We start from the raw sequence: 18628 nt of genomic DNA, 5'->3' as shown, positions 1-18628 counted from the left end.
TAATAATTAGTTTTATATATTATTTAGTTTCTAAAAGTAAAATTTTAATTATAAAGTTATTATACATACAATAATAAAGTGAAAAATTAAATAAAATATTCATGAAACCTCACACTATAGTTATATAAATAAAATAAGGTTTATCATCATTATTTTTAAGTTTTTACAAAATTTTTGTACTTTTTTATGTGCACAAGTCTTTTGTGTGTGTGTATATATATATGTGTGTACTCCATCAATGTAGGGTCCTTGGAGGCCAAGGGAGGATTCAGTTCCCCAAGCACTCGAGTTAGAGATGCTGGCGAGATGTGAAGTAGAAGCTGGGAAGCACACCAGATCCTCTGCAACCACATCCAGTGCTCCAAGTTGCTGAGCCCGTTCTGCACCCCCACAGTTTGTTCTGAAACAACTTCAAAGATGTCTTTCAATAAATCTAATTAAATATATTTTTATATCCCTGCCACATGACACATATACTGGCAACTGAAACAATATCATGAAATCAAAATGGTAGAATTTAAGATGTTTTCTACATTTATATTGAAGGATTATCTGACTGAGAGATTTTCTTTTCTTTGGATTTGATAAGTAGAAAAGTTACCACCGAAGTTTCTTGGTTTATATTCCTGCTGAAAACCTATGGTGGGAATCTTGGCAGAACTTCAACAGTGGTAGGTAAGGGTGAATCTGCAGGGAAGTCACTTTCCTCTTTGTGTAAACATTACTAAAATAATGGAAATATCACTGAGTGGGTATGATTCTCCTGAAATGGACACTTATACCCAACACAGTAAACCACCAACTCTTCCTCTATTCTCATATTTAGGTGGTTGCCAGAAACATTTGTCCGTGCAACTGAAATTCGGCTTTTATATTAAATAATATTACTTCATAAATTAAGCATTTTATTTATAGACAATGGGAGGAATGGTACTTACTGTGGCATCTTTTTGACAATGCATCTATTCCTCACCAGACTGATTGTGTCAGTGCATTTGATATTTTATCACTGCTCAGGGTACTTAACTAGTAGACCAGCAGTTCATATCGCTGCAGCCACACCCCTGTGTCCATGTGGCCTAACAGAGTCTCTCGTAGTGTTTTGTGAAACACTAGATTCATTTGATACAGTAAGTACTGAGAGGAGGCTTCAGTAGTGAACCTTCCAAGATCCCTGGGCTATACCATATTCTGTGTTTATTTACTGTGGGATATCGCAAATTCTTTAATAAACTAAAGAAATAGAAAAATACAGTATGTATAATTTTCAGCATTATTAAACTATGGAAATGCAAACTTGCTATTATTCTTTAGAAAATGTTTGTAAAATATTGCTTATTTTATAAACACCCCCTCTCTTCTCTCCCTCCCTTGTTCCCACTCTCTTTCTACACAGCATTAAAAACTCATGTCCTACATCCAATTATTTAGGGGAACACTAAAAATTTCCAAACTTGCCAACAGAGAGTTCTGCAGCCTGTCACCACAGAAGACTCTGAACCTCACCACTTGCTACCTGTGTTGTAAACCACATTGCTTCTCCCTCGCCTACCAAGACTGGGTCACCATTACTCTAGAGTGGGCCTCTTCACGACACTCTCTGCCCGTCTAATCTCTGTGTCTTATTATATTTGTGCTGATGTTTGCCTTTCTTTCAGCCTCCAGAAACCAAGCAGCCTATTTATTTGTCCCACTCTCTACACTTCCTGTTGGCCAACAGGAGAGAGAAGGTGTCCGCTCTGTGAGCTTTGAGCCTGTGTTCCTGGACTTCAATTTTACTCTTGCAGCCTCGCTCTTTATCAGAAGGTTGTGTGAAAAGGGAGGAAGCTCTTTTCTTCCCTGACAAATGTCTCTCAGGAAAGGGCTGTTGGAAAACACGGTCTTTAATAGATGAGAAAATTAAACCAAGGAAAAGATAGGACTCTAGCAGAAAATCAAACAGCAATAAAAAATAAACCAATGTGGACTGGATTCCTGGATCTCGGCCTGGTGCTTGGCTGTGGATCTCTTCATTTGGTTTCATCAGTTACTGGATGCATACTCTATGATGATAGTTGGGTTATTCGCCAATCTGATTACGAGGAAGACCAGTTCAGGCACCCTCTCCACTATTTCTAGGATTCTTAACTAGGGTCATCCTTGTGGATTCATGGGAATTTCCCTAACACCAGGTTTCTCCCCATAATGGTTTCCTTTATCAAGATATTTCTTTCATTGCTCTCCCACTCCATCCCTCCCCTGACTTGACCATCCTGTTCCTTCATGTTCTAAGTCCCATCCCCTCTCCTTTACCACCCTCCCTTGCTCCCAATTTACCCAGGAGATTTCATCTAATTCCCCTCCTCAAGGTCCATGTGGCCCTCTCCGGGTCCTCTTTGTTTCCTAGCTTCTCTGGAGCTGTGAACTGGTTATCCTTTGCTTTACATCTAACATCCACTTATGAGTGAGTGCATATTGTGTTTGTATTTCTGAGTCTGGGTTACCTCACCCAGGATGACTTTTCCTAGTTCCATCCATTTGCCTGAAAATTTTATGATGCCATTGTTTTTTTTTCACAGCTGAGTAATACTCCACGGTGTAAATGTACCACATCTTCCTTATCCATTCTTTGGTTGAGGGGCTTCTAGGTTGTTTTCAGTCTCTGGCATTATGAATAATGCTGCTATGAACATTGGTGGGCATGTTTCCTTGTGGTATGACTGAATATCCTTTGGGAATATGTCCAAAAGTGGTATTACTGGGGGGAGGGATTAAATGAGCAAGTGAGGTTAGGATCATGACTCTGTCCAGCAACAGCTGAATCAAACTCGTGTGAACCCACAAACTCGAGACAAACAGCTGTTGAGCCTGCATGGAACTGAACTCTGCCGTCTGCTTGTGAAAGACAGTTGTGTAGGTTAGTTTATCTGAGGGGCCCTTGGAAGAGGGACCAGGATATATCCCTGATGCATGAGCTAGCTTTTTGGAGCCCATTTTCTATGGTGGGATACAGTGCTCAGCCTTGATGCAGACAGGAGGGTCTTGGTCTTTCCTCTAGCTAATGTGCCACGTTTTGTTGACTCTCCATGAGAGGCCTTACTCTTTGGGAGGTGTGTATGAGGAGTAAACTGTGGCGGGGGGGGGGGGATGGACAGGAGGAGGGGTTGAAGGAAGAACTGTGGTTGGAATGCAAAATGAATAAAAAATACATAAATAAATAAACAAAAGTCTGAATCAAGGTCTGACTCTGGGTTTTGCATATTTCCCATACTGAAGTAAGAGTAACATTTTCTGTGTTTCTGTTTTACAGGTTGTTGATGGGCACTTGCTATGCTGCAGGAATTTATCATGGCCAAGGTTTCCTGGTCATATCACTTACATTCCTGACAGGTCTCTTTCCACTGCAGGAAGTCTGATGCTGATGAACAGACCCTAGAAGTATGGCTACAGTTGTGACAACTCGACTGCATTTGTTTTCCGTATGTTTTCCTAGCTTTTCTTCGCTCTACTACACACCTCCCTCCCCACATTACTACATCATCTTTGCCGGGTTTCTCCTTTATTGTGAGTCTTATTTTAGATTTATTGAAATTCCTTCTGAAATTGTGCCAAGTGGACATAAATAAAATAAAAACTATATAGAATTTTTAAAATAACATACTCCTAAGCATATCATCTGAAAAAACCCTTAATCACAGAGGAAATGTTATAATCAGTATAATTTATGATCTAAATACCAAACATTAGAGAAATGTTTATATGAAATATAAAATATTTGAGGAAAGAATAGCATTATTACATTTTATTTATCTTGTGGTTTTTTTTTTGTTTGTTTGTTTGTCTGTTTCTGAGCCAAATGCCCAAATACCAAACCATTAAGAATAAGTATGGCTGGCAAATTTAAAGCCATCTTTCTTAATCATTAGACATTTGGGCTATAAATCTTTAATCCATATTTGTCTATTTAAAAATACTTCATAAAGAATAAGATTTAAACAAAGCCAGTATGTGAGGTACATTGGTGCATGCCTATAATACCAATACTTAGAAGGTTGAAGCAGAAGCCAGTCTGGCCTACATAGCAATACTGAGTCTCAACAATGCAAAACAAATTAAAAAATAGTTATATAAAAATTAAACTGTTCCTCTGTAGACAGTGGTTTTGACAGCTACATTTTGAACCATAAGCATAAGGTGTAATTGACCTAGAGGACATTTTATATATCACCCCAGGATAAAAAAACCAGTGCAACTTACCTGTGGTCACACCATGAACCACTCCTTCCTTAGTTTTGGAACCTAAAAACAAAGAAATTGAACGCATAAGGCTTAAACTGTCCTTGGATTTTTAGTCAGCCAATTAAAACATCTCAATATTTTGAAGTTCATGTACAAAGACAACCTCAAAGGACAAGCAAACCCAAACACTCACAAAACTCATTAAACTGGGGAGATTCAGCCACCAGAACACATGAAAGCCAGCAGAGGCCTCTCCAGGTGAGTGCAGGAGGGAAAAGCAGAGAGCATAATTAATGGGCAGAGTTTAGTCAGCAATTTGCAACTCTGTGCTATTCCAGTGGGGTGATTACAGACAGCATCAGGGTACAGTACGGGGTAACTCAAAACACTACAAGAGACTTTAACAGTGCTTGTCATAAAGATCTCATAAGTGTTTTGTTCGTTCTTTGTTTTTTTTTTCATGGATTTCTGTGCATAGCCCCAGCTGTCCTGGAATTTGCTCTGTAGAACAGGCCTGGCCTTGAACTCAGAGATCCGCCTGCCTCTGCCTCCCTAGTGCAGGGATTAAAGGTGTATGTCACCATACCCAGCAAGATCTGACATATTTGAGGTGACAGAGATGTGTGATCTGATCTCACAATGTAAACATGTAAGAAACATCACAGGGGGTCTCACTGAGAGGTAAACATTTTGTGCCCTTATGTATCAGATAAATAAAACTTAATTTTCAAAAATAAGAAAAAAGATTTTCACAAAGCATAATGACTTTTTATCTAACCCTTGCTTGATGCTTGATATCAGTTTATAAAAGGGAAAGGTGAGATATTACAGGGCTTAGAAAGACTCTTGTGTGCAGACCTGCAGATGCTGTAAAAGCACAGCAGAATTGAGTCTGGCCAAACTCCAACAGACAAGCAGAAGGGAAGAAGGTGCCAACATCTGCCCAACCTCTGGTCCGGCTTCACCTCACCTAAACTCTGAAGTAGCCATTCAGTGTCCATTTCATGCATAAGGAAAAATTATAATTAAGTGGTTTGTCTAATATTAAGTAAGAGCATGTTATGTCACAATCAAACTGTATGGAAGATAAAAACATCACCTACGTCTTAGCCATTACTAAACAAATAATTATTGCATATATTATTAAAAGTAACATATGTATATATAAAAGTAATATATGTATAAAAGTAATATATGTATAAAGTGCTGTAAAGCACTTTAATCATAACCTCTCTAAGGTTTAATTTTCCAATATAATTTACACCCTTAGAGTTATATGGCTTTTGTAGATTTGAGGCTCACTTAAAAAGCTCTGTTTTTTATATATTCCAGAGGCTCTCCTCATATTCATCCATTGTGAGTAACTGGACTGATTCCACAATGGGCTGCAGTTGAGTGGTCAAATAAGCAGTATATCATTTTTGCATGCTGACTCGTGTTTACACAGAAGTGGCATGGCTGGAAATTCCATTTATAATTTTTTTCAGAATTCTCCCCCTACTGGATTTCATAATTTACTCAGTCATAATGAATAATAAAATGATATGTGTATGAAAATGGATGGGTCATCATGGTAAGTGCAATGAGCCAGCTCACAAAGATAAATATATCATCATTTTTTCTCTCATTTGTGCACTATGGAATGGTTTTTTAAAAAGGACACAAAAGTAAGAGGGCACTACTAAAGATGTGAAGAGAAAGAATCATAGACTAATGGGGAAACATGATCAAAGTGAATACAAGCATTGTGAATGATCATGTGTTACATACTTACATTAAAATGTCCTTATGCAACAGTACCATGAACAATGAGTAATCACAGTGGAATTTGAAAAGGATCATCTCTACAAACAATAAAAAACTGAGCAATAGAAGTGTGTATAAACCTAGTATAATAAATGCATGTATGAGAAGATCATAATGAAACCACTCATTTTGTGTGATTAATATCCACAGTTTTAAATACACACACACACACACACACACACACACACACACACATATATATATATATATATATATATATATATATATATATATAATAAGGCTGAAGACATAGTTCTTGGTTCAGCAATGTTTTCAGATGTTCAAGGCCCTGGATTTGCTCCCCAATATTAACAAGAAAATGAAGAAAGTTATAAAAAGGGGGAGAGAGGAACATTAACTACCATAATCCTATCCACACAGAGAATGTGAAGGATAAAAGGAAATGAAGACATGTAAACTGAAAGAGATTTAGATTTGTGTGTGGAAAGAAATCTAACAATTTGTATTTTAAAAAGTCACTATTTAGAAAAAATATCTTGTTACGTGTACAGGAAATAAGTAGAAAAAACTAGAACAAACCCATATCATATACATAGCTTCCTAGAGGCTAAGTGCACAGTAAATACAAAGTACAGATATTAACATTTGTAATGAACTTCATGATTCCCTGCACATAATAAAGTTACAAATCAAATTCTGTTTTGTAATAAATACCATGACCAATTGCAACTTGTTGGAAAGGGGGTTTATTTCAGCTTGCAGTTTAGAAGGGCATCATCTAGGGAAACCAAAGTGGGAACTCCAGCATGGCAGGAAGCTGGAGACAGGGGCTGATGAAGAGGCCTTGGGGAACACGGCTTACTGGCTTGCTCTCCATACCGGTTTTCTTATAGCACCCAGGACCACCTGCCCAGGGGTGGGGCGACTCACAATGGGTGGGTTGGGTCCTGCTGCATCAGTTAGCAACCAAGGGAAAAAAAAAATTGCAAAAATTCCCACAGATCAATCTCAGGCAGGCAATTCCTCCAGTGATATTTCCTCTTCTCACTTATCTCTATTTCCTGTAAAGTTGACAAACACTACCTAGTATAAGAGGTGATTTCTAGCTCCAAAATTGTATAAACTTCAGATGTTCATTATCCACTGTCTAATAATATGATCAATTAGATCTAAGGACATGTACAGAAGTATGCTAAAGCATTTGGAAAATGTTTTTGAACAGATATAAGCACAGCCTTAAGTGTAGTTTGCAGATATATTTAAAATTATATTTTTAAAAGGAGTTCTTTCAAATCCCTACTTTAAAAAAAACATATGTAGGAACTTTCATTTTGAAAATAAAGACTGCCCAGTACAAAGTCCATGTTTCAACATTCACTTCATTAAAAAACAAAAACAAAAAATCTGCATCATTATCTTAGTAAAAGTATCACAGGAAATACTTGACAGAAGGCCCCCGAGCACTATGTTTAACGCAGGATGCAGACGCTGAGAGTTCTGGTTCTTACACACACAGCGCTGAAGAAGGAAGAGCTCAAGCTGAAGGCACGAGGCAGATCACCACACTAGAAGAAGCAGAGTGAAAGCTACACGAGCTGGCATGAATGGGCATGCTCTAGTGTTTTACATGTGTGTTGTCTGTGTATATTCACAGGCACTGCTCATTGTGCAAGGCACTGTACAGGACCTAATAATGGATGGGTAAACTGCTTATGCAGGGGAAGGCTTGGGGCTATTATTCAAACTGTTAAGCATTCTGACTCATTTATAAGTATGTTGAGAAATGATAAAATATTAAAGCTAATATTTATCTTACATTTTGTAGATTAACATTATTTTTGCAAAAATAACATATGAAGTAGTTCTAACAGTGCTTGTCTTCTCATTGCAAATTCCTTCTCGGGTAGGTATCTTTTTCATGTCCTATAGAATTGTGCAGATTAGAGTCCACAGTAGTAGAGGGAAGGCAGGGCAGCAGGAACAACTGAGAGTTTGCATCTTGATCCCAAATCGGCAAACCAAGAGCACACTGAGAATGATGGGTGGCTTTTGAAGCTTACTAGCCTACCCCTGTGACACACCTTCTCCAACAAGTCCACACCTCATACGCCTTCCCTAGTTCCGCTGGCGGGGAACAAGTTCATGAACCTCTGGATAGCAATTCTCATTTAAACCTCCACAACTCTTCATATGAGCTGTCCCTGCTAGTTCCTTTAGCATGGGGTTGAGATGGCATTACTTCCTCTGAGGCAATGGCTTCCGATACTTCACATCCTCGGTGTAAGCTTATACATTCATCTCCAGATCTTTAGCTGCATGTTTACTATCTAGAAAGACAGGAAAGACCACATCTGCACTGGACTGTGTCAAATTGGCAAACACTAACCAGTCTATGAGGTAATTGCTACTTCCTAAATTATTTAAAATCCAGCCGTACACTTTTGCACTCTGAATAGTCAACTGTTTCTTCCATCAGGCAATTACTCGCAGCATTTTTCATCTTACTGTTTTGATGTGCCCTCACCTCAGCTGGTCAGCCTTCCCTTTCTGGAACGCAATTCTGTAAAATACCACATGGACTTATCGCCAGGAGGCAAGAGACAACACACCCACAGGTGTTGCTGTTTGTGAGAATTGTGTAACAGATGGAGAGTGGCAACTCACCAACAAATTCCAGAAGAAGCGGTTTCACTTAGTCATCAATTATAATGGGTTATTTGTGTGACGATTTTGAGGGTGAAGAGCTAGCAGCAAAGTTCATAATTGCATAATTGCTCTTAATTTATGCACTGCAGTAACAGATATTTAAATTGTGTTGTTGGGAACAAGTGCTATTAAAGCCACAACTGGAATTTGAATATATTGTACAACAAGTAGGAGAAGAGCTTGTGTGAGAAAATGCCTATCTTCTGTATCCCTTTTGTTCACTCCCTACAACCATTCAGACCATGACTAATGGAAGAAATGCTCACTGCTGGTCCCTGGTCTGTCTCCTCTGCCTCAGCAGCAGGGAGAATTAGACATTTGATAAACCATGGAATGCCTTTTTAATGGAAGACAAATGACGATCTTGATGAAGTTGCTGTATCTCAAAATAATACATCTTTGTTTTCATAATTATCAGTTCAGTTATAAATGAAAATTTCCCTTCAATTTACAAGTGAAATCTAAGTGATAACATCTAGCTAAGAAGCAGATTCCAGTGGCAAATAAGAAACAAGGTGTGGAAGCTGGGGTCAACATGGCTTCTCTGAGCTGAGGTGCCCTGCCCCCAACCCTGTCTTGCTTTTCGGGAAATCACAAGGCTGCAGACTGGTGAGGGCTGTGAGAACCCTGCTATAACATTGTTTCATATGCTTCCTCTGTAAACACAAGTAATAAGTCTCATGTGAGAGTGGGATGTGTGGCTCAGCAAACACTGACACAGAATTTGAAGGTGATTTTCTTCAACATACTACTATAAAACTAGCATTATGTGAAGAAAAAAATTTGACTTTAATTTCAATTTCCAATTATATATCATGCCACTGACACTTATGTTTATGTAACTAAAGTATGATTATTGAAATTTTTATGCAAATAATACAAAGAGTAACAGCAAATTGATTACTGTGGCAATTCTTCAATTACTTAAAAAAACAGGTTTCCAAAGCATTTGATGTAAGGGAATGAGATGGTGCTCCTGCCAAGCTTTTCAGCCAGAAGTGAAATTTAAATTTTTCTTTGATTACTTCTAATCTTTTTTTTTAAATCCTCTGTTTTTCTAATACAGGGATCAAACCCAGTGCTGCTTGCACACAGACAAGCACTGAGCCACTGAGCCACTTAGCCATAGTTACAGTCCAGGCTGTTTCTAGTCCTTCAGGCTAACTGTTGATAATAGTTTTATATATTGAAGAAGAAATCATGTTGGCAAAGTAATTGTTGAGTTGAAAAACTTATCTAATAAAAGCCAAGGTTCCTAAATATGAAAGTGTACGCAGTTCCACATTTCCACAAAAGCTCTGCAAGGTAATTGCATTTTTATAAACTATATGTTTATGGGAAAAAGAAGGAAGTTCAAAGACATTAAATAACCTCCTCAAGACCCTAAAGGTAGAAGCGATGTAGGTTGGATAAAATCTATGTTGGAATGATAGTAAGTCTATAACCCGATTTCCTTTCACATCTCCATAGCCTCTGAGTTCTCTCCAGCTTATTGTTTTAATTACAAACTGAAACACTGCCACACTGCTTACTGCCTGTGGTGGCTGTCACACTTAAACAGTAGAGTTGGCGCTATCTGAGACGGAGTTGCCAAAATAAGTTTGAACAGTAGCAAAAGTTGACAAAAACTGGAAATATGATTCTTATCTTCATACCTCACTTTTTATCCTAAATTCAGCTTGTGTTTAGCTTTTAATTAGACTCTAGAACATAACCAGAAAATTATTAATTATGCATGTGTTAAATATAAAAACAAAATATAACAGACATGGGTAATTTTAATAAGATTGGACATATTGAAAAACTATACTTTTTAATATAATTGCCTTGCAGTGAGCAACAGAACTAATCTTTGAAAGATGCAATTTATTTGCCCAAACTCACGATTAACAATAAAAGTGTTCTACTTGATAAAATCTGTTTATTATCTAGAAATAGTAATAAATAAATATCCAATAGCTTCTAGATTTGCTTGAAATTTGTGGTCTAGCCTGGAGGTGGTAGCACTTGGAAGACAGAGGCAGGTGGATCTCTGGAGTTCAAGGCCAGCCTAGTCTATATAGTGAGTTTCGTGACAGCCAGAGCTACAAAGAAAAACCCTGTCTCAAAAAAAAAAGAAAAAAGGAAAAAAATAAAGAAACTTAGAAAGATATATTTATTAAATAACTGAAGTAAAAAAATAGTCATGAGCCTGTCATTGCAGAACGTGAAAGACTTAAGGCCCCCCAAAAATCTACAAATGAGTGATTTTTATATTCTGGATTCTACCTCACTTATACTTTTCTCTTATAACTCTCATTTCACAACTTTCTGAAATGATGCTTTGAGGTAGAAAAGAGTTAAGTCAACATAAAAATAAACTATCAAGAATGAATGAAGGCGATCTGCTGGGAACTTGACTAGAAGCATTCATACAAATGTTTCCAAGGGTACTGTTCTCACTGAACTCCTGAGACTTAACACAACTTCTGTCTCTCCACACTTCCTGGTGTAGCATCTCTGCTATATCTGCCACCTGGCCTGTTCCATCTCTATTTGAATGTCTACCTTGAACCTTCTACCAAGAGTGATGCCCCCAAAGAAAGGGGTAAAGCTCAGAGAAACAAAGAGAGACAGGTGAGTCATGCATTTGTGCTCCCGTGCACACCTGCGTTCCTGTTGCAGATGAATGTGTGTACATTTGTGTCATTTCCTTCCACCAAAGTATTGAATGTGCTTTGTAAGAATGCACCCAATTGAACACATGGAAAGACACAGAAAGAAGAGTGTTGACCTCTGCTTTGAGGTATACACTTAGGCACAAATGGCACCAAATGTCAACCATTTATTGTTCCATGCATGCATCATCTGGCATGTGACCACACAAATACTGCTGAGGTTCCTTAGGTTTCTGTGTCCACACTGACCAAGTGGTCTCTAAAGGAGATCCACTGGAAACAACTTGCTTTTTTTTCTATTTGGGGTTCCAAAGCAGGTATATTTTTACAGATATTAAATATAATCATACTAAAATCTTTCCTTAATAATTACAATTCATTAAAATTAGCAAGTTTTGTCTATAATGATGATGAAAGGAGCCAAGTTCCCATGAGTGTTTGGGGCTCGTTTTGCTATGGGATTTCACATAACCCAGACTGACCCTGACTTCACTCTGTTGCTGAAGATGAACCTCAATACCTGATCTTTGAGCCTCCACTTCCCATTGTTGGAACTGCACGCATGTGCCACCATGCTTGGTGCCATAAATGGGTTTGATTAATAAGCATATTCTTAGCTATTTTCACAGGTTGTCAGTTTTAAATATTGCAGTGTAATCACACACAGAAACATTGAAAACTGAAATAAAAACCCTAAGAAACAAAATTAAGTTTTCTGAGGAAAGAAAACATTGTTCCCATTTGTTTCTGAAGGCTAACACGGCATCTCACCTCCACAGACCTGTCACTCTCCTGAGGAGCAGGGATGTACACGAATCCGACATTGCACACCAGCACTGAGTTATCAGCCATTGCAACTCATCAGTCAGAGTGTCGCTACCTACCTACGTAGAGGACTCCCTCTTTTGTCTTTCCTGCTGCTTCTGCCACACCCTGCTTGGTTTTTTCAGCAGCAGCCACAACTCCTTCCTTGGCCTTGGAAAGTCCTTTCATGAACACATCCATGGCTAAAGATGTATTTTCTTCCACACTAGAAAATCCACAATACATTTTGAATTAGAGAATTTGGGTAAAAGAAAACAAGATTAAAGCAGCTAGAGTGGAAAGAATAAAAACCGAGAAAGAAACCACTGAAAAATTAATAGGGACTCCCCAATTTTTATGTAAGTGTACACTCGTTTTACAATTTTGGGATTTTACTTTTATTTATTTATTTATTTGTAGGACTGGACACGCTGTTACTTGTCTCTCTGCTTTTTCACTCAATTGAGGAAAAGTCAAGCCACTTAAGGATGGGATGGATCCAGATCGGATCACCGGGCAGGTGTTACAGCCGTTGAGAAGTGGAGTTACATGAAAAGATGGATGTCCCCTACCCCATCAAGATCCCCATGGTCCAAAGGAGACATTCTAAATAGGAAGCCTATCTTGAAAACGAATGGGGGAGGGGAGCTGAAGTGTGGTGGGGGGCAAGAGTAGAAAGGACCCAGACGGGGGTTAGTAAGTGGTTAGTCTTTGGAGATGGGAGGAATGGGAACTGCTCACTTGAAGATGAAGGGAACAGCAGGCCAACTGGCAGCAGCCCAGGTTTTCTAATCTAGCAAGACCTTCCTCCCACCACTAGCTCGCCAGTCTGCTATCTGCTATCTGCAGGCGCTGTCCATACACTTGAGCAGTCTCACCTCAGCGTCACTCAACCTAGGGGCACTTTCCTCAACTGTAATATGCTGGAAGACCCTGCACCCCGTGCTCATTAACCCCTTATCACCTGTTGCCAAGTGTCCTCAGCACTTCTATTAATCACTGGCCAAAGGCAGCCTCCTTACTCTATGAATAAAAGCTGGAACGCGCTCGGGGTGGGGGAAGAAAGTTGGATAATCACGTTTCTTCCAGCGCCCAGCACCCAGCATTCAGGACCCAGCACCCAACAAGAAACACCCTAGCCCCTAGCGTTTCCGCTTGAAAAAGCAGGTGCCACAGGCAGCCTGGCGTTTCCCTCGAGCTTTGAGAGGATGAAAGGGCACGTCTCCAGCGGGAGGAAAGCCAAGTAACGTACTTTCTACGCGCTAGCCTTGTCCCCACCGCCGAGGTAGTCTCAGTTCATCTCCTCCAGGCACCCAGACTCCTCTTAGCCAGGGCTTTCCAGGGTCCCCAGAGCGGCTGTGATCTACAGGTACTTACCGGCGCCCTTGGCTTCGGCAGAATTTCAATTCCTCCTCTTTCCCCCTGATCTTATTTCAATGGCAGTGGGAAGGAAGGCGCTGGGCGGAGGAGTAGGGACAGGGGCAGCACCTGCTGGTCTCTTGCCGTCTGCTGCTCTGCGCTCTGGCTCCCGGCTCCTCCACGTCGCCCCCGCAGCTGATTTGTCAGCGCCTCTCCCCGCCCCTCGCCTGCCTCGTGCTTTCGCCCCTTTCCTGGGGAGGGATGGGATGGAGATGCGAGAAAGCTGAGGGTATAAGGAGCACGCTCCCCCGGAGGAGGGAAGAGAGGATGGCCTGAGCTTCACCTCGAGTTCAGGGACCCTGGCTCTATAAAGGCTGAACTTGGATTGCTGACTCTCTTGCCCATCCCCCACTCCTCCCCTGCCTCCGCTTGTTCCAGGTTCCTCTCGGCGACCCCTCCTCCGGGGACCTGCTGGGACGCTGGCATCGAGAGCTGGACAGCCTGAGACTGCCTGTGTGCCTAGCCAGGCCCTGGGGAGGGAGTACACACCCTTTGGGTTGCTTTTGTTCATACAGTCTGAGATTTCCATTTGCTTTAAGCCTGCAGGGACCTAAAAGGGTTGTGAGTGTGAAGAGGAGCTGACTAAGGAAGAGTTACAGGTCGAGAAGGCAAGGGGAGCCTCAGCAAATCCTCTTTCCCACTCCACAATCACCATTTTCTTTTCCACCAATCAGCAGCTGCCAGGCGCTGATTTTTCCCATCTGTGGAGCAAAGAACAAATATCCCCCCAACCGTAGAAAACCAGCTGCCTAGAGTTGTTTTTGCTCTTGAAATGTGGCTTACTGGCTTGGGAGAAAACGCCTGTGGGATTTACCCTCTGGGACCATCAGAGGCAGTATCTTCCTTCGCCCCCATTGAAAGGCAGATTTTACACTCCTCTTACCTTTCCGACTTCTGGCTGCCTGGAACTTCAGCTGACAAACCCTTCCCCCAGGCCCAGCACACACGCAGATGCACACGCTTCGAGACAATTTGTATGCCCCTTAATACATCTCCATTTCTTTCTGAGCTGAGCAGAATACCGCTGTTCGTGTAGCTGACAAGGTTGGAGAGCCAAGCTCCTCCCCCAGCCGAATGCTCTTGCTTTGCTTTCCTTTCTTGTGTTCTGAACTTGTGTTGGGCACTATCAGCAAAACCAAGCTTTTGTTGTATTGGGGGGGGGGGGGGGGAAGTTGTAGGAAAAGTACTTTCTCTGATCTTTGCACTCATTCATCTTCTGAATTCTGAATAATAATAATAAAGTCGAAACCTAAAAATCATTTAGAAACAAGGGGCAAGCAGCTAATGTTACCAGCTGTGTAGAGAGGAGGTAGGTAGAGTCACATATACTGAGTCGAAGCAATGTGAGCAAAATTCGTTTCTTAAGCACTTTCATGACTTCCTTGGTGTTTTAAAAATCAAACTCACTCACAATGGTAGCAAATACTCTGCTTACTTGAAATTAGAGGAAGAAGGTGGTGTTTCTGAAGTAGTGGCAGGTCAGTTCCTGGGCCGTGATATCCCCAGTGAAGAAGGCTAGGATACCTGTCCTCAACAGACCAGCTAAAGAGACAGGTAAATACAGTGCAATATGCAGGGGGTACAGTTAGTCAAGGTGTCCACACTGAGAAGAGGAACAAAGACGTCCTGTGCCCTCCAGTTCGTCTTTGGGGACCTGGCATGAGGTTCAGGTTTAAATAGACAGCAGGAGGTTTGTATAACTTAGCAGTCCTGGTCAAAGTGTGGTTCCAGCCATCATCATTGTCCATGCTCCATTCTCTTCTGCAAGGTGATCTGGATTGTCTGCCTGGCCTCTGAAATTTCCTCCTGGGAGACATGCTGTCCCTATAGAAGGCACAATGCTTCAGCCTTTTCCTTGCCCCAGCAAATTCCTTTTCAATTTCAATTTCCTGGGGTCCACAGTTCTATCGTCTGAAGCCAGATGAAAGGACGCAAATGTCTCTTTAGGGTGACTTCTTGACATCCCTGTTTTGGTGGAACCTCGGAGCTGGTTCTCTGGCTCTCAGAATTTGACCGATTTAGGTTCTATTTCCCCCTTTTAAAAGGGAAACTGAACTGTGATGATGCCTCTCCACTGAAATTTTGTTATGTAAAATAGCTAAACATGCGTGGTGTTGAGACTAAGACTCCCACATGGAGATCACCAGCGTCTACAATTGTCAAAGCACGCGCTTGTGCCATCAGTGTGGTCACTCTGTCACTAACAGTTCTTCTTCTTGAGGTTTAAGTTCACACATTTTCCCATCTGTGAACATTCCAGCACACATTCATACATATGAATACAATTGAAATACCCACAGTGATAGCTGATGGTACTCTATATTGAAATATAGTTTATAGGTGAACTGACCAGATTTTAAGTGTCTGCCAGTTTTGAAAAACACATGTGATGGCATAATTCACACCAATTTGAAGAGAAACTATTCCATCACCTAGAAGTTTCCGCGTACCTTTCTTAAGGAAATATGAACAACTAAGTATTGGTCAAGGTGTGCTTCCTGCCTTAAACATTGTCCAGGCTCCAAGATCTCCAGTCACATGATGTGGCCAGTTGGCTGGCCTGTGCGAAATCTCAAAAAAAAGAAAGATAAAAGGAAAACTGTAAAATATTTTCACCATTTGAACTATGTTTATAGTTCTGTTCTATTCTATGTATATTCATGGAATATGACCTTTTTTATGTCAGTCAGCATGTGTTAGTTCACCCATGTTGTTGCATGAATCAGTAGTTTATTGATTTCTTTTTTTTGTTACTGCCAATAATGCATTTTCACAATGAACCATAAAACTCAGCTAGCTGGATAGACTATAGTGACAATTATAATATATTTCCTATTATGTCATATTTCTAAGTTCACAGGGATCTCTTCAAACCCTAGTGCTTTTGGTTAAAAGAGAAATATAATGGCAGATACTTTCAGACGAACAACACACCAAGAGAAAATCACCAGATGGCTGTGCTTCTTACAAGGCAGCCTAACTCTGCATCTGTATGCAGTGGTTTATATCCGGAAAAGGACCAAGGCACTGTGCCATTTAATTATAACAAGGGAATAAATTTAGGTTTGTGTCAGTTTTTCTAGACAGGAAAACTGGAGCTCAAAGAGTGCCATGCATTCCGATCACTTTACTCCTAAAAGTTAGACCTGAGATGACCTAGCTGGCTTTTCCAGAACTCACAGTCCTCTGCCATAGTAAACCCCTCTCTGAAGTCTCCCAGATCAGGGATGGAAAGGAAAAGGTAGGGCTCAGGTGTGTTAGAAATAGCCTTCAAAGGTGACTATGACCATGGAAAATCAGGAACATGGGTTCTTATGAAGGCATGGGAACCTTTGGAGTATCTGTCAGTGGTCTCTGGTGTTGGGAGACTTTTTCCTTTCACAATGACACACACTCCAACACACAGCTACACACACACAACAAGACATACTAAAATTTTAGAATTGCTTTCACCATTTTGAATGATTATTATGAATCTGTTTTATTCTGTCCACAGCTCCAAGTTCTGTGAGCACATTAAGCAACTGTTTTAACTGCTAATGCTACTGAAAATCCACCTCTGGGTTCTTGTCTCTGCCTTTACAATGGAGCTAAAGCCTTCTAGAATAAAAAAAAGAAAGGAACTGGAAGCTACTGTGGCTTTCTTCTTTTTGTTCACACACTTAGAAGTCTCAAAGCCTTTCTCTGAAGATAACTTTAATTTTTAAAGCTCGTTATTGGCCTGAAGAGTAGCTTATAGAACATATGGGCAATATACACATGTGTTACCAAATGCTCAGATGTGTCAGCTGTTCTTCCATGGACGGAATCTAATATTTTACCATGCTAATGATGTTGACTTACTTGGACTTAATCAGGTAATTATGTTGTAGATTAGAGTTCTATTCAAATATATACTTAACCAGGGCTTCCTTTGATTTCCCTGGGAAACAAGTGAATTTTGAGATCTGCCATGCAGTAAGCATCACTATTACAAAGAAAGAGTGAGATGCCATGGCTAGAAGGAAGATGCTCGTGATGAGGTGATTGGAAGGATGGAAAACATTGATTTAATGTGCCTAAGTTAGGACAGAAACAGTATGTTTATTGTTGATCCTCAGCATCTTAATCTCTGTCTGTGGCTTCCCCATCCTCTTATTACATGAGACACGTGCTATGGAGATGTATCTGCATGTATGAATCTTACAATTGTTTGTGGGAGGTGAATGAGAAACGTCCAGTACACATCTTTAGGATGGCATCACATTTTGTTTTCAAAGAGTCATAAACTTGAGCCAGAACAATAACGTTACTCTGAATTAAAAAATAAAAAGGAATCCAGGAGGAGGGGATGTAGTGCCAAAAGAAAATCCTTAATTTGACCCTTTATGCAATTGATATAATTTCTATCATTCCACAGGCAGAAGAATGTAATGAACAACAATGAAGAACAAATGTAAATTGTGACCACAGGAATATGGTATGGCATATATTCAGTTGGATATCTTTCTGAATATCCCAATCATTTTGTAGTCCTATGAATATGAAAACATACACAATTTCAATATTAAAGACTGTAAAACCAAAATCAAAATGCATTTAATATTTTAGAATATAAAAAATTCATTGACTTCAGAATTCGAAATAAAAATCATTTTGATGAACCCAAGAAATGCACTCAACTCTGGTAAACACTTTCCTTCTGAGAAACAGTGTTGCCCAAGGTAAGAGGCTGACCTGTGCACTGCCACTAGCCAGTGATAAAGAAGCGCTAGAACCTCACTCTTTGACTTCATCTGCAATGGAGAGATATTGTATTTGCCTTGTGTGAGGTCAGCAACTAATAAGAAAGAGGGTTCTAACTGGGCCATTGTGGTGCACATCTTTAATCCCAGCACTGGAGAGGCAGAGGCAGGCAGACCTCAATGAGGTCAGGGCCAGCCTGGTCTACAAGAGCTAGTTCCATGACAGACTCCAGAGCTACAGAGAAACCCAGTCTCGAAAAACCAACAAGAAAAAGGTTTTTAGAAAAGGTTCAACTTAGTGCAATTTCAAAATAAGTGCACATATTTTAATGT

General features: G+C 40.2%; 1 protein-coding gene across 3 annotated transcripts in view; it reads right to left on the bottom strand.

Annotated features, from left to right (window-relative positions):
- Positions 1-14555, bottom strand: part of Snca (synuclein alpha) — a 103785-nt gene extending 89230 nt beyond the window's left edge. For 2 of the 3 annotated variants that reach the window (XM_038319824.1, XM_038319826.1), the window contains exons 1-3: positions 13530-13658; positions 12233-12378; positions 4237-4278 (exon numbers count right to left, since the gene is read on the bottom strand). In XM_038319824.1, the coding sequence (XP_038175752.1) occupies positions 4237-4278; positions 12233-12353 (163 nt within the window). In that variant the 5' untranslated portion in view covers positions 12354-12378; positions 13530-13658. Of the gene's footprint in view, positions 1-4236; positions 4279-12232; positions 12379-13529; positions 13659-14454 lie in introns of those variants that run through there. The other variant, XM_038319825.1, reaches the window with a different exon arrangement.
- Between the last annotated feature and the right edge of the window lie 4073 nt (positions 14556-18628).

Source organism: Arvicola amphibius, chromosome 2 (assembly GCF_903992535.2).
Source record: "Arvicola amphibius chromosome 2, mArvAmp1.2, whole genome shotgun sequence".
NCBI lineage: Eukaryota > Metazoa > Chordata > Mammalia > Rodentia > Cricetidae > Arvicola > Arvicola amphibius.
Note: the sequence above shows the minus strand (reverse complement) of the source record. Positions and strands in the feature narration are given on the sequence as shown.